The sequence below is a fragment of the Microtus ochrogaster genome, chromosome 4 (genome assembly GCF_000317375.1).
Source record: "Microtus ochrogaster isolate Prairie Vole_2 chromosome 4, MicOch1.0, whole genome shotgun sequence".
Taxonomy (NCBI): Eukaryota; Metazoa; Chordata; class Mammalia; order Rodentia; family Cricetidae; genus Microtus; species Microtus ochrogaster.
The window spans coordinates 48,606,682-48,620,644 of NC_022011.1; the positions used below are offsets into that span (position 1 = coordinate 48,606,682).

Genomic DNA, 13,963 nt, shown 5'->3' on the forward strand with positions numbered 1-13,963 from the left:
AGACCAGGCTGGTCTCGAACTCACAGAGATCCGCCTGCCTCTGCCTCCCGAGTGCTGGGATTAAAGGCGTGCGCCACCATCGCCCGGCTTGGTTTTTATTTTTTGAGATAGGGTTTCTCTGTGTAACATCCCTGGCTGTCCTGTAGACCAGGCTGGCCTTGAACTCACAGAGATTCGCCTGCCTCTGCCTCCCAAATTCTGGGATTAAAGATGTGTGCCACCAAGGCCTGGCCCCTCCTAAGACTTTTATGACTTTGAAGTCTACATGTCCCTACTGTGATCCAATAAACATTCAGGCAAGCTTCAAATGCTCCCCTTCCTCCACAGCTGTAGGAAGGCTTCCTTTTGGTTAGGAAACCATCCTTGCAAGTGGCTTTTGTTTCGAACCTAGGACTTGCTGTATTGTCCAGGCTGGTCTCGAAGCTGGGCTCAAGGGCTCCTCCTGCGTCAGCTTTCCAAGAACCTAGAATTATGAACTAGGATTTATAATACTATTTATATTAAATAATTGTATTTTGAGTCAAAGTTTTGCTATCTATCTCAGGCTGGTCTCCAACTCATAATCTTCCTGCCTCAGTCTCCCAAGTGCTGCGACCACGGGGGTGTACCATTGTGTTCAGTCTGCAAGCATAAATTTTTAAAAAATCATTTATTTGTATTTCATATGCATTGGTGTTTTGCCTACATGTATGACTGTGTGAGGGAGTTGGATCCCCTGGAACAGGAATAACAGACAGTTGTGAGCTGCCATGTGGGTGCTGGGAATTGAACCTGGGTCCTCTGGAAGAACAGTCAGCGCTCTTAACAACTGAGCCATCTCTCCAGCTGGTAAAATTCTTACAATTGTAATAAACAGGTCAGCAAGATGGCTGAGCAGGTAAAAGCCTGAATCCACATAAAGGTGGAAGGAGAGAACCAACTCCATGAAGTGGTCCTCTGACCCCCGGTGTGCACATACCCCCTACACATTGAAAGATTATTTATTGTGATAGAATACATGTCCTAGGGGCTGGAGAGATGGCTCAGAGGTTAAGATCACCGACTGCTCTTCCAAAGGTCCTGAGTTTAATTCCCAGCAACCACATGGTGGCTCACAACCATCTGTAATGAGATCTGATGCCCTCTTCTGGCCTGCAGGTGTACATGCAGGCATTGTACACATAATAAATAATAAAGAAAACATTAAAAAAAATCCATGTCTTAGGCTAACTGAAGTATTTGCAGGAGAATTACACTGTTTTACCCCCAGCACCATTACTTTCTTTTGGTATTTTTTTTTTAAATTTTTTTCATTTATTTTACATATCAACCACAGCTTTCTCTCCCTCTTCTTCTTGTTCCCTCCCTCCAATTCCCATCTATCCCATCATCCACTCCTCCTCTGTTTCAGAAATAGGCAGCCCTCCCATGGGAGTCAACAAAGCATGTCATATCAAGTTGAGGCAGGACCAAGCTCCTGGTGCTGTTATCAAGGCTGGGGAAGCATCCCTGCATGAGGAATAGGTTCCAAAAAGCAAGCTCACGCAGCAGGGACAGACTCTGGTCCCATTGCAGGGGTCCCACAAACAGACCGAGCTACACAACTGTCATTCATGTGTGGAGGGTTTAGGCTGGTCCCATGCAGGCTCTTTAGCTGTCAGTCTAGAGTCCGTGAGCTCCCATTAGCTCAGGTCCACTACCTCTGTGGTTTCGCTGTAATGGTCTCGACACCATCTTGCTCATACAATCCCTCCTCCCTCTCATCAGCCGGATTCCTGGAGTTCAGCCCAGTGCTTGGCTGTGAATCTCTGCATCTGCTTCTATCAACAACTGGAAGAAGGCTCCATGATGACAATTAGGGTAGTCCCCAGTCTGATTAAAGGGGAAGGCCAGTTCAGGCACCCTCTCCACTATTGCTTGGAGTCTTAGCTGGGGTCATCCTTGGAGATTCCTGGGAATTTCCTGGCACCAGGTTTCTCCCTATCCCCAAAATGGCCCCCTCTCTCAAGATCTTTCATTATTCTCCCCCTCCGTATCAGCCCCAACTTGATCAACCAGATCCCTCGTGTGTGTGTGTGTGTGTGTGTGTGTGTGTGCGCGCGCGCGTGCGCATGTCCGCTACCCAGGAGATCTCACCTATTCCCCTTCCCAGGGAAATCCACGTGTCCCTCTAGGGTCCTCTTTGTTACCTAGCTTCTCTGGAGCTAGATCACTGCCTATTTCCCAAACTCTTTATCACCCCAGACAGAAAGAAACTCTGGTTCCACTCGACATCGGCTCTCCACTCTCCTTCCCAGCCCCTTGTGACATGTCATTTCATACGCCCTTAAGGCCTGTCTATGTGCTCCCCGCCCCGCCTGCTGCTGGTGCTCCAGGACCTTAAGTACTCTTTTGATTGTTGCAAAGTTGGTAACAATGCACTCACTTTCAAATTTGAGTGACGTGTGTCCTTTATTTAAATTCTTGGCTGATTTAACTAAAGGTTTGTCAATTTTGCTTATCTTTTCAAAGAACCTGATTCTGTTTTCCATTTATCTGCTACATGTTTCCCCCCATTTTTGTGTGTGGAGCACGCATATTTGTGTATGATCGGGGTGTGCATGTGGAGGCCCAAGGTTGATGTCGGTAAGCATCCTGGGTTTTCTTCTGTAGTCTCAGGGCCTTTCCTCACAGTAGACGAGATGATTTACTTCAGTGTGTTTGAGGTTTTCCCTGCACGTGTCTAGGAGGCCAGAAGAGGGCGCCAGGTTTCCTAGAAGTACAGGTGATGGTGAGCCGCCGCAGGGAACCAAATCTGCATCCTCTACAAGACCAACAAAGCAGACAAGTGACTCGGAGCTCTCTCCAGACCCTGTTTAAAATGACGTGGATTTCCTCCTTCATTTTGCGTGTGTGTGTGTGTGCGCGTGCATATGAGCACATGGTGTTTGTGAAGACCAGAGGACAACTTACAGGAGTTGGTTCTTTTTTTTTTTTTTAATGAAAATAAGCTTTATTACATCAAGTAATAAACGCAAAGATGCAACAGTTGCAGTCGTTTTCTTCCAGATGTTGTGACATCTCACAGTCAACACGGAACTGAGATCCACAGTCTCAGGATGGACATTTGCAGGGCGCGTGGCAGGTTAGGTAGATTGCTCTTTCTGCTGTAGTTGGTTCTTTTGCCACCACGTGGGTCCCAGGGACTTGGGTTGTCAGGCTTAGAGACAAGTGTTTTTACCTGCTGAGCAATCTTGCTGGCTCACACTCACAATCTGCGATCTCTCTCTCTCTCACTTTAGTTTATTAAGACAGAGTTTATGTTGTTTTTGTTTTTTGTTGTTCAAGACAGGGTTTCTCTGTGTAGCTGTGGGGCTTGTCCTGGCACTTGTTCTACAGACCAGTCTGGCCTCAAACTCAGAGATCCTCCTGCTTCTGCCTCCCGAGTGCTGGAATTAAAGGTGTGTGCCACACCACCCGGCTTCTCTATGTATTTTTTTAAAAAATATTTATTTTTATTTGTGTATGAGTGCTTGCTGCATGTGTGATCCCCTGGCGTTGGAATTATAGGTGGTCGTGAGCTACCTGATATAGGTGCTGGGAAGCCTGTCTCTGGGCACTGCCCTCCACAGTGAAGGGAGATGTGTGTGCTCTTCTCTGTTGAGCCATCTCTCAGCCCCCCAGTCTTCCATCTCTATAGAGACTGCACCCTGGAAGCGTTTGTTTTCAGGTGCCAACAATTCGGAGGTTGTGCTATGCTTCCTGTGAACACGCTTAGGAGTGCTGAGAGGCCAGCAGCATAGACACACCTCTTTAGCCAGTCTGCCACATGCAAGTTGGCGGAGTGTTTCCTTTAGCACGCCAGGAGAGCGCAACTGGTTCTTCTATGCCTGCATGAAATCCACTGAGAATCCTCCATGAAAGAGAGCCAGAGGACCTTCTAGTAGCAAGAAAATAAAAAGAACAAACCACAGTGACCAGGCCATAGTAGAAACGGGATTTTAATATAATATTCAAGTCTAGCATTTTCTATTTACAACAAATAAATATTGCCCCACCCCAATCAGTAAACTTTATTACTTTTTATACAAATATTCAGTCATCTCTCCCTCCCCGCAGCCTCCCACCTCATGTAGTCTCGTACGACCCAGGCTGTAGTGATGCTGCATGGCACGTTCAGTGGTATGGGATTCGATACCAACTGGGTGGTCCATGAGAGGGCTTCTCTCTCTGATCCAAGGGAGGGCTGGGGCTCGTGGTGGGCGAGACTCCCTCGCTTTGTAGGCCCTGAAGGTGGAATCTTTGGTGCAGCCTGAGAAAGGCTAGAGTGTGGGAGGAAAGGCCAGGACTTCCATGAAGGTCCCAGGCCAGTGCCTGTGGGCACAAGGAGAGAATGCAGTGGTCAGCCCTGCTGGGTGTGTGGGTGCCCTGGGGCATCCGGGGGTATGGGTGGCAGTGATTTGCACCTGGGGAGGTGTCAGGAAAGTGTGGAGGGTAGTGTCCAGGGCAGGCAAGGTACCATGCCCAGTTGGCAGCACTCCTTGGCAAAAGTCAGCTAGTCCTCTGGTTCCAGAGAGCAGAAGGCACCTAAGGCGGCGAGTGGTCCCCGGAGGCCAGGTCAGCCTGTCAGTGGCAGGTGTCAATCCCGGCAGCAGGAGAGGTTTAGGGTGAAATTGGAGTCTGGGGGTAGCCTGGGCTAGCAGGTAGGCAGAGGTACCTGTGTGGCCTGGGCCACTCTAGTCTATAAGTGCTTAGTCCTCAGCCAGCCAGACCCTGGGAGACGTCCTTAGAAGATGCCTTTGGCAATCTTGAGTCCTTTCTGCTTCATACGAGGGAGGGTGGAGCTGGCTCCATGCTTGACCTTATTAGCCCCCTTGGTGAAGGTCCGCTTCTTTAGGATAAAGTCATAGTTGGCAGTAGAGTTCATGGCATAGAACACGTTGGCATTTTCTGGAATCTTCAGCTCTGGTGGGAGGGGAGCAGGGCAACAATGAGTGATCATGGGGATGGGATAAGCCCACCACTTGAGAGCTTCTCCAGGCCAGGCCACCAATAAGGACCTCTCCCGTGACTCTAGCCAAGAGTCTCTCTGTGCCGCCCACCCACATGGCTGTCTCTAATAGTTGGGACTTCCAGCCAGAGCAGGCTTCCTGGAATTCTGACTGCTTTCTTTGATGCTCCCCTACTACTCACAATGGCTCTATGGACCAGCAAGAGGCAGAAACTTCCTCTAGGTCCAACTTCCACCACTCTCCTCTGGCCTAGAATCTGTCCATCATTACCAAGCTGGACTTGCTGCTCCTACTGACCTTGTGTCTGCCTCTGTAGGCCTGCTTTCTGCAAGGCAGGGGGTCCCCTCACCCAGTCCATAAAACCAAAACGACAGAAGTCAAGAGATGTCATGAGCATCACTGCTGACTGGTGTGGGTGTCAGACTCACACCAGCAGTGTGATGGCAGCATGGTGACCTCTCTGGTGATCTCTATCTAGCACTAACCTGCTGGTCAGAGCCTCCGTATGGGGAGAAGGACATAGGCACAGAGTGACTGGAATTCTCTAAGCTCCTTGAGAATGGGCTTTTGAAACAGGGTTTCTCTGTGTAACAGCTCTGACTGTCCTGGAATTTGCTTTGTAGACCAGGATTCACCTGCCTCTGTCACCCAAGTGCTGGGATTAAAGACGCTGCACCACCACTGCCTGGCGGGTTGGTTCTTTTATTTATTTTTAATTATGTGCATCTATGTATTTGTATCTATGGAGACCCAAAGAAGACATCAGATCCCATAGAACTGGAGCTACAGGAGGTTGTCAGCCAGTGGATAAGTGTGCTGGAACTGCAAGAACACACACAGTTAGGATTTTAAGGTTTAACTTTATGTATGAGTATCTGTCTGCACGTATGTGTATGCGACATATGTGGTACCCAAGGAGATTAGACAGGAGCATCGGATCCCTGGAACTAGGGTTGTAGGTGGTTGTGAGCCACCATGTGGGTGCTGGGAACTGAACCTGGATGCTCAGGAAAAGCAGCAATTGCTCCTAACCACCAAGCCATCTCTTCAGCACACAGTACAGACTCAAACACTGAGCCAACTCTCCAACCCAGGCCTGTTCTTGATTCCATCCTTCTAGTTTCTAGAACATGGGACTCAGTATGTGTGCTTTTTGTGTTCATGTGTGGATTTTAACACGTGGAAATTCTTTCTGAACACCTGCTTTCTTAGTTGAGCCAGACAATGTCCCCTCCAGCAGACCCCAGAGTGAGCCTCTCTCAACTCTTATATCTTAGATGGGGAGGCCCAGCAGATGCTGGGGAAGACAGGTCGCAGTAGGTGCCATGCCCACATTTACCTGTTACTGTGCTTTCTAGGGCCTCAGGCCTTTGGCCTTGGGTAAAGGACAGTGTTAACCCACCCCTCTGCCCTGGCCTGGGGCAGAGGACGGTGCTGGCCTGCCCCTCTGCCCTGGCCTGGAGCCCAGCCGTCTGACTTACTGTGATCTTCTGAGATGATCTGCACTAGTTCATAGTCCTCTGGCTCATCCTCATCCAGGTTGTGTTTGTCCATGGCTTTTCGGATGACAGTCGGGGCCTTATCCTGGCTGGTCACCTGAAACGGGGGACAGGTTATCAAGACAAAGGTCATAAATGCTTTCCAGGGCACAGTGGCCAGAGACCCATCTGGGTACCTTTCCATCTTCTGCTTCCTTAAAGTGGCCCCCATAATATGAGGATGGCCATTTCCCAACTTTCCCCAGCCCCATTTTCCTACAAAAGCCTACCACCAACTCCCACACTGCCTTGGGAGCCATGTGTCCCTGAAGGCAAGAGGATTACAAGCCTGGGGAACCAATAATTTCCACTCCAGTCCTAAGGAGGAACCAGCCATTGCCCACTAGTCACCTACATCCTGTCCTACCCTGACACTGTGATGGCAGGTGGCACAGGCTGGCTCAGGACTCAGTCATGAGGTCACCTAGGTGAATGTGAGTAAGAGCATTGCAGCTCCTGGGGCTGAGGGGCTGGCTCCACTGCAGCTGGAGCCCTGGCAGGTGAGAAAGGGCCTCCCTGTGTGCCCACCTACAATCTGTGAGCAATCCCATTGGCTCCACATTCAAATAACACCCATACTTTAACACTACTGACTCTGCCCACGGCCACCAGCCTGCTTTGGCCTCCCTTTCCCTGAGCTTGGACTGCAACAGCAGCCTTCTCAGCAGCCTGCCTCCATCTTGGTCAGCAGACCAAGTCACCAAAGAAAGTCAAGGGCCTTACAGTTTAACGGAGCTCTCTCCCATCCATTGCCTCAGACTTGATGACCTACAGGCCAGTTTCCTTACTGCTCCTTTCCCACCTCTCAAGCCCTGAGTGCTGACCAAAGTCTTCCGTTATTTCTATGTTTTCAAACCTAGAAGGTCAATGCTAAAAAACTAAAGTCGCACACAGGTGTCTGTGCACGTCTGCATCCTGGCTAAGTTGGGCCCCGTGAGGAGGCCCTGCTGCTGCTCACCAGGATGCTCTTGTACATGTTGCCGTTGTCCACATCCAGGCTGACCCGGATGATGCAGCAGTCGCCCACCTGCTGGTTATAGAGTGGCAGTGAGGAGCTGTAGCTGCAGACCCCTGAGACGGAGCGCTTGTGGGTCCGCGTGGTAGACACGGGTGTGGTGGAGGCTGATGAAGAGGAGGTGCTGCTGGAGGCCGAGCTGATGCCAGAGGTCTCTGGGGATGACTGGGAGGCTGACTCCCAGAACTGTGGAGGACAGCAGTGTCAACAGCAGCCTGAATCATCAAGGGCCCTGAAGGCTAGAGGTCAGCTTTGGGGACTTCTGGGACTCTTGCTGGACACAGTGTGAGACACAGCAATAAGGAGGGGTGGGGACATGGGTGGTCACCTTCTTTTCCTGGCCATCAGGAGACTCTGGGACAAAGCTCATGTTGATTTCCTCCACATCAGAGCTGGAAGAACCAGCTGAGTGCACGCTGAGAGCATCAGTGATGTCCCCGCTGCCGAGGTAGGGGCCGCACCGGAGCTGGTCACAGGACTTGGAGTGGGCACTGCTACTGGTACTAAGCTCAGTGCTGGGAGCCTGGCGGCTGAAAGAATAGGTTGGCTTACGTCAAGGGGTCTTCCCAAGGACACCACCCTTAAATATGTGGAGTCTTGGTCTACCAGTGCTTGGTTCTCCCTGGGTATCTGTGGGATCGCCTCATTTCAGAGAGGTGTAAACTAAGCACCAGAGAGCTGATTCAACTCACTCTGTGGCTGACAGGGCTGGCAGTGTCAGGGTAAGACCCTAGAGCCAGCTTAGTTGGCTCTCCTAGCCCACAGCCCCGAGGCTCCTCTGGTCCCCGTGCACCCCTGGGCCCAGGCACTTACTCGCTCCAGCGCTTGACAATGGCTGTGCTTTTCTTGCTCCTGAGGGTGTTGCTGGCTGACTCGGACGGAGGCTCCAGCTCACACGAAAGGTTGTAGCTAAGGCAGAAGTGGCTGTGAGGCTACCAGAAGCTAAGCTGGAGCTCCCAACCAGGGCTAGCCCGGAGCCTGGGTACACAGCCATCACCAGACAACAGTGTGGCGTGACAGCCCAGGGCCTACAGCCTCACCTCTCAGCCTCACTGAGACGGTCCATGGCTCGGAACCAGGCTCCAAAGTGCTCCTCCGGAGCAATGCTGTAATTGTTGCAGGCGGACTGCAGCAGCTTGATCTGGGCGATCACTTCGAACTCCTGGGTCAAGGAAGACAGGGTGGTGACGGACCTATGAGGGTGGGCAGGGGCTAGCTGCTAGGTCTTCTCTGGCTACTCCCCCACTTACACCCACTCAGGCTCCTTCCTGCTTCACAGTCCAAACAGCCACACCTAGGAAGCTGTCCTGGATGCCGCCTCCCAGATCCCCTGGTACAGCCCTTGAAGGGTGTACCAGATGTCACCAGAGATCAACACAAGGATGGAATGCGCGTTTGGCCCCCTCCCCATCCCGAGGGTGGCAGCGCCTCACCTTCCTTCTCTTTTCGAAGTTGATGAGTCTCCCCTAGAAGACAGACAGCCAACATCCATAAGAAAGCAGCCCTTTCCACCATCAAAGTCCTGCCTACTTTGTTCTGCACTACGACAGGCACCCACTAGGGGGCAGGGAGCACGGGCACCTGGCCCTAGGCACCACCTCAGATAAACCACATTTTTGTCCAACCCATTCTGAGTTAGAAGGCCCTGCTTGGCCCACAGGCAGTTTGACCTTGAAGTGTAGAGAGCCACCATCTGAGGGTCGTGCACATCAAGTCTGGCCAACCCACTTCTCAGCTCTGCCGTCAGACAGCTCTGGAGGGCTCGCCACGGGGGCAACCTTCAAGTTCTCATGAGAACCAGAGCTCAGGGGTCAGCAGGGGCCTCCAAGGTCTCAGGATCCCACCCTCAGCCCACCTCAGCCCTAGGTTCACTCACATACAGATAGTCCTTCATGGCAGTGTCCAGCATCACCAGGTCAGTGAGGAATGTGCCCAGGTAGGGGACAGTGCCCTGGATGACACCCTGGGACATCAGGTGGGAAATAAGGAAGGTTTGGTGCTCCTCTCCCCTACTCACCTGACCACGACCCCACCAGGGCCTTGCACTTGGAGCAGCCCGAGAGCCTTTGCCCCATCTCTCCCAGGTCCTCCCATCCCAAGCTGGCAATGGACAGATCAAGTGGTCCCTGCTCATACTCTCCCCCAAAGAGCTGCTGGGGCCCTGACTCTGGTGGTACAAAGTCTTGTTCTGTTCCCCAAGATGTAGCCTGTCACCTTGCAAGGAAGATAAAGGCCAAGGGAACCCTTTCTCTCCCAACCTCCAGCTCACTCACTGTCTCCTTCTGCCGCCTCTGGGCTCTCCTAGGGTTCATTTCCAGCGTAGCAAACTTGGAGGTTCCCTCCTACCAGGGTTGAAGGCAGAGTGAATGAGATTTTCTCCCTCCCGACCCCAGTCTGTGCTCTGACCCTGGGTCTGGAGGTCCCGTACTAGCCCAGCATGCCTTCTGCTACAGTTGGTGCTTCTGGAGCGGTCTCCTTTCCTAGCACTCATGGTGGAGGAGGGAGAGCCTGGGCCTGGCCTTCCTGCACTCGAGTTCAAACCTTCAAAGTTCAGAGAACCCTGCACCTGCCTCCTGCAGACATGCGGGCTCAAAGCCCAGACCCAGTGCCATCCTGACTTGTTTCCTGTAAACAAGTCCAGTGATCTCTTACATACTCTTACCTTAGATAGCATCGCCTCCTGTAACCTCAGTACCCTCTATTTGCCAGACAAGAAAACAGGCATAGAGACTGGCAGCAACTTGTGCAGAACCCCACAAGGACTCAGAGGAGTGCAGCCCACTGACTGGGTCCTGTCCTGGGGCCCCTTGGTATGTGGCAGGATCTTTAACTGAGCTCAGTCATAATGGGAGAGGGACAAGGTGTCTCAAACTCCTTGTTCCAGCACCCAGGTGGAGCCCAAGACCAGTGCTTCCCTGCTCTCAGGGCCCTCAGCAGAGGATACAGAGCTCCTCAGGGCTGTCTCACCCTGACCAGTATGGCAGGGGCAGGGCCCACGAATAATGCTGCCTTTTAGGGGTGGGGGTGAGAATGTTCTGGGGTGAAACAGAAAGGTATGTTTATCAGTCCCTGATGTTAAGCTGCCTGTGCTTCCTGTGGCTTTAAGGAACAAGGTAGCCTGCCACCATTCCTCATGATAGCCAACAGCTTCCGCTTCAGGGCAAAGGGGAAAGCCAATTATGCAGGCATATCTGTACCCTGGGACTACATGGTGGAAGGACCCCCAACCCTGACAGGCCTGGCATCACAGAGACAGAATGAACTGCCTCAGGAAAGAAGGTAGTTGCACCCCCTTCCATCGCCTGCCCATCAGTCTGCCAGTGGCTAAATCCCAGCAGGAAGCTGTAGATCTGCTAATCTGGCTGGCTCATCCTCCTGCAGAAGCCAGGCTGGCTGTCCCCACTACATCAGATTACCAGGGGCCTCCTGTTCCTTCTATGCCTGCCACCTGTCCAAGCTTTGTCAAACACGGAAGTTTGCCATCCCCTTGTTCCCTGCGGTTCCTCACCTTGATGAGCAGCTCTCTGCTCAGGGAGTAGTTGTTCTCATCAGAGAAAATCTCCGACAGTTTCTGGAACACTCGAAAACTGTCCCTGAAGGAAGTACAGAAAGAAGGCAACAGTTGGGAAGAGTCTGCACTGGGGCAGGCACAATGGAGAATCCATTTGCTTTTATACCAAAGACCCTAAGCTGCTGGAGGATGTTTTAAACATGGCTCCACTGGGGACTATAGACGGGTTGCTTTCAGCTGGGCAGTTCTGTGGCTGTGTGCAAGCACGAAACACTCACCTGGCTCTATCAGGGTGTGCACACTACACTGTGCTCACCGGTGGACCCGCCCCTTGGACTTTGCTGCTGGGGCTCACTGAAGGCAGAGCGATCCCAGGGTATAGCAGGGGCAGGGGACAGGAAGGCCTACCTGGAGACCTCTTCCCATGTCTTCTTTAGGCGGTGGATGGCATTGCTCTGTAGAGCAGAGAGGATGGCATACAGGGAGGAGAAGTTCTTGAGCGCTCTGCACTCCTGGAGACAAAGAGTCTGTGAGGGGAGTCCCAGGCTGAGGCCGCCGTAAGAATGCCAGGAAGCTCCCAGAGGGCATGCCAGGGGCACTCATTCATACAGCTGCTCAAGTGCACAGTGCCAGGAGGGAGTGTGCACCTGGCAGGGGGCTGTGTGGCCCTGAGGTCTGTGAGAAAAAAGAAGAGGTCCCCAGCTCCCCCCTGCAGCCTACCCTGGCCACCTCGATCCAGTGTTCCACCACCCGGGCCCTGTCTGGGGCCTTCATGCTCTGGTCACCAAGGCAGGTAGTAATGACACAGTTGGCCACGTTGTTGAACTGGGCCACAGTGGCACGGATGGTAGGTGCGATGTGCTCCTTGCCCTTCTTGTCCCGCTGCGACCAGATGGAGCCCAGGCAGTGGTAGGGCACCACTTTCTTGAACAGTTCCTAGGGAGAAGGATGAGTGTCACTGTGCAATGCTCGGCCCACAGGCCCAAGCTGGACCTCAGAGAGTGAAGATGAGCCCCGTGGGACCCTTACCTCTCCACCTGACCTCAGAGAGCAGGAACTATGATGGGGAGAAGGCAGGGGCACGTACCAGTGGCTCATGCCTGCTCATCTCAGAAAGCATCTGCTGCCCCCTCCCCAGTGAACACACCGGTTACAGTCTGTCCTCTGTCTGTCTGTCTCCAATACATAGGTAGCACTTCCTAAGTGCTAAGGCTAGATAGGACTCCAGGGGGTGGCCCAAGGGCCTATGGGTATCTTGGTGAGCATGCCTCCATCCCTAAGAGGTCAGGCCCACCACACTTCCTATCTGCTCCAAATCCTTAAGTGTGTAGTGTGTGTGCGCGCATGCGCAAGTGCACAATGCATGTACTTCAGGACCACCACGCAGGGGGAATTACTTGGGATTAAGTAATGTGTCCTATTCACATGTTTGTTAACAGTGGAGCTGGGATTCGCCCTGGGGGCACAGGCTCTGAACCAGAAAACAGATCTAGACAGCAGAATATAAAAGGAAGTCAGCCTTGCCCTATCCCACTGAGCCACTCACAGCGTCCATCAGCGTAAACTGCTCAGCCACCAGATCTGGAGGGAATAGCAGGAGGTGCGGCTTCTCATCTAGTCCATTCTCTGTGGCTTCCGGCAAAGACCAGGAAGGCTGTAGTGCAGGAGCAGGCACAGCAGCTGGCTCCAGCTCCAGGGCCTGTGACAGAGCCGGCTCCAGCTCCAGAGCAGGTCCGAGGGACAGCTCAGGCTCTAGCGGTGGCACTAGAGCTGGTTCCAGCTCAGAAGCTGGTGCCACCACCGGTCTGGATGCCAGTGCTAGTCCTAGGGATGGATCTGGCTCAGAAGCTGGTACTGGCTCTGGCGCTGGCTCTGGTGCCAAACCCTGGCTGGATGCCAGAAGCAGTGCTGGAGCTGGCTCAAGCTGAGAAGCTGGTTTCAGAGACAGCACTGGAGCTGGGGACAGGGCTGCAGGAGAAAAGATGTCCAACATGGGTGCCTTGCCCAGAGCATTTCCAAGGACAGAGTACCACTGCCTGTCAGAGAGACGGGCACCTGTCCCCCCAACAAGATGTTGACCCAGGTCACAATATACCGCTTGCTAGTCCCAGGCGCATTCTAGCTCCTGGCCCACTGCCAGTCCTGGAGTCTCTCTGTGGTGGGAACTAGTACTGGCCGCTCCGACCAGGCTCTGTGTAGCTTCCCCCGTCTCCTCACCCTCAGGCTCAGCCTCGCTGGGCTCCAGGTCCTCCAGCTGGGCCAGAAGAAGGTGAGCACGGCGCTCCAGGTCTGAGCCTGGCATGTTGAGCTGCACATAAGCCACCAGCTGCTTGAGGCAGGGAAAGTCCGGAGGTTGACAGAAATCCTCTGAGTATTGGTCCAGCCAGGTGCCCAGAATGGAGGAGATGGCACTGGGGACAGGCAACAGAGTCAGAAGCATGGCCTCTCCTCCCACCCTCCCACAGCACCCCTGTGGTATGCTTCCACCCACAAGTCTCCTTTGGCTGTCCTGACTGTGGCATGCCAAGGAACGAGATAGAGGCTACAGAGAATTCTCACAGGAGAATGATCATCAACAGGATGACAGTTCTTCAGGCTCTTTAGGGGAATGCCCCTACTCCTGTTCAACTCTGCCTGAATGCTAATTCAGAAAGGGCTTATCCTCTTACCTGGCATTCAAGGAACCTCAACCAGTGACTGGGACTACCTCAGTACCTATTCTTTGTGAGCCACGTGTGGGCTGAGTTTTCCTGAGGCACATGGTTTGTTCTTTGAACCCCTTACCAAGGAGTGAAGCTGAGTGTCTATCAAGATAGGCTGTGCTAGGAAGAATTCCCGTAGTAGCTGGTTCTGAATGGTACCCCATACGCACCCCTCTCTCTCTCTCTCTCTCTCTCTCTCTCTCTCTCTCTCTCTCTCTCTCTCTCTC

At 52.8% G+C, this 13,963-nt stretch overlaps 1 protein-coding gene across 4 annotated transcripts in view; it reads right to left on the bottom strand.

Annotated features, from left to right (window-relative positions):
• Positions 1–3,943: 3,943 nt before the first annotated feature.
• Positions 3,944–13,963, bottom strand: part of Ralgds (ral guanine nucleotide dissociation stimulator) — a 26,248-nt gene continuing 16,228 nt past the window's right edge. For 2 of the 4 annotated variants that reach the window (XM_026778425.1, XM_013346021.2), the window contains exons 5-18: positions 13,252–13,445; positions 12,581–13,002; positions 11,755–11,970; positions 11,443–11,546; positions 11,032–11,116; positions 9,797–9,865; positions 9,400–9,486; positions 8,957–8,989; positions 8,564–8,685; positions 8,337–8,432; positions 7,852–8,053; positions 7,467–7,709; positions 6,452–6,566; positions 3,944–4,923 (exon numbers count right to left, since the gene is read on the bottom strand). In XM_026778425.1, coding sequence (XP_026634226.1) covers positions 4,745–4,923; positions 6,452–6,566; positions 7,467–7,709; positions 7,852–8,053; positions 8,337–8,432; positions 8,564–8,685; positions 8,957–8,989; positions 9,400–9,486; positions 9,797–9,865; positions 11,032–11,116; positions 11,443–11,546; positions 11,755–11,970; positions 12,581–13,002; positions 13,252–13,445 — 2,167 coding nt within the window. In that variant the 3' untranslated portion in view covers positions 3,944–4,744. The remainder of the gene's footprint in view (positions 4,924–6,451; positions 6,567–7,466; positions 7,710–7,851; positions 8,054–8,336; positions 8,433–8,563; positions 8,686–8,956; positions 8,990–9,399; positions 9,487–9,796; positions 9,866–11,031; positions 11,117–11,442; positions 11,547–11,754; positions 11,971–12,580; positions 13,003–13,251; positions 13,446–13,963) is intronic. The other 2 variants (XM_005346193.2, XM_005346191.2) reach the window with 1 other exon arrangement.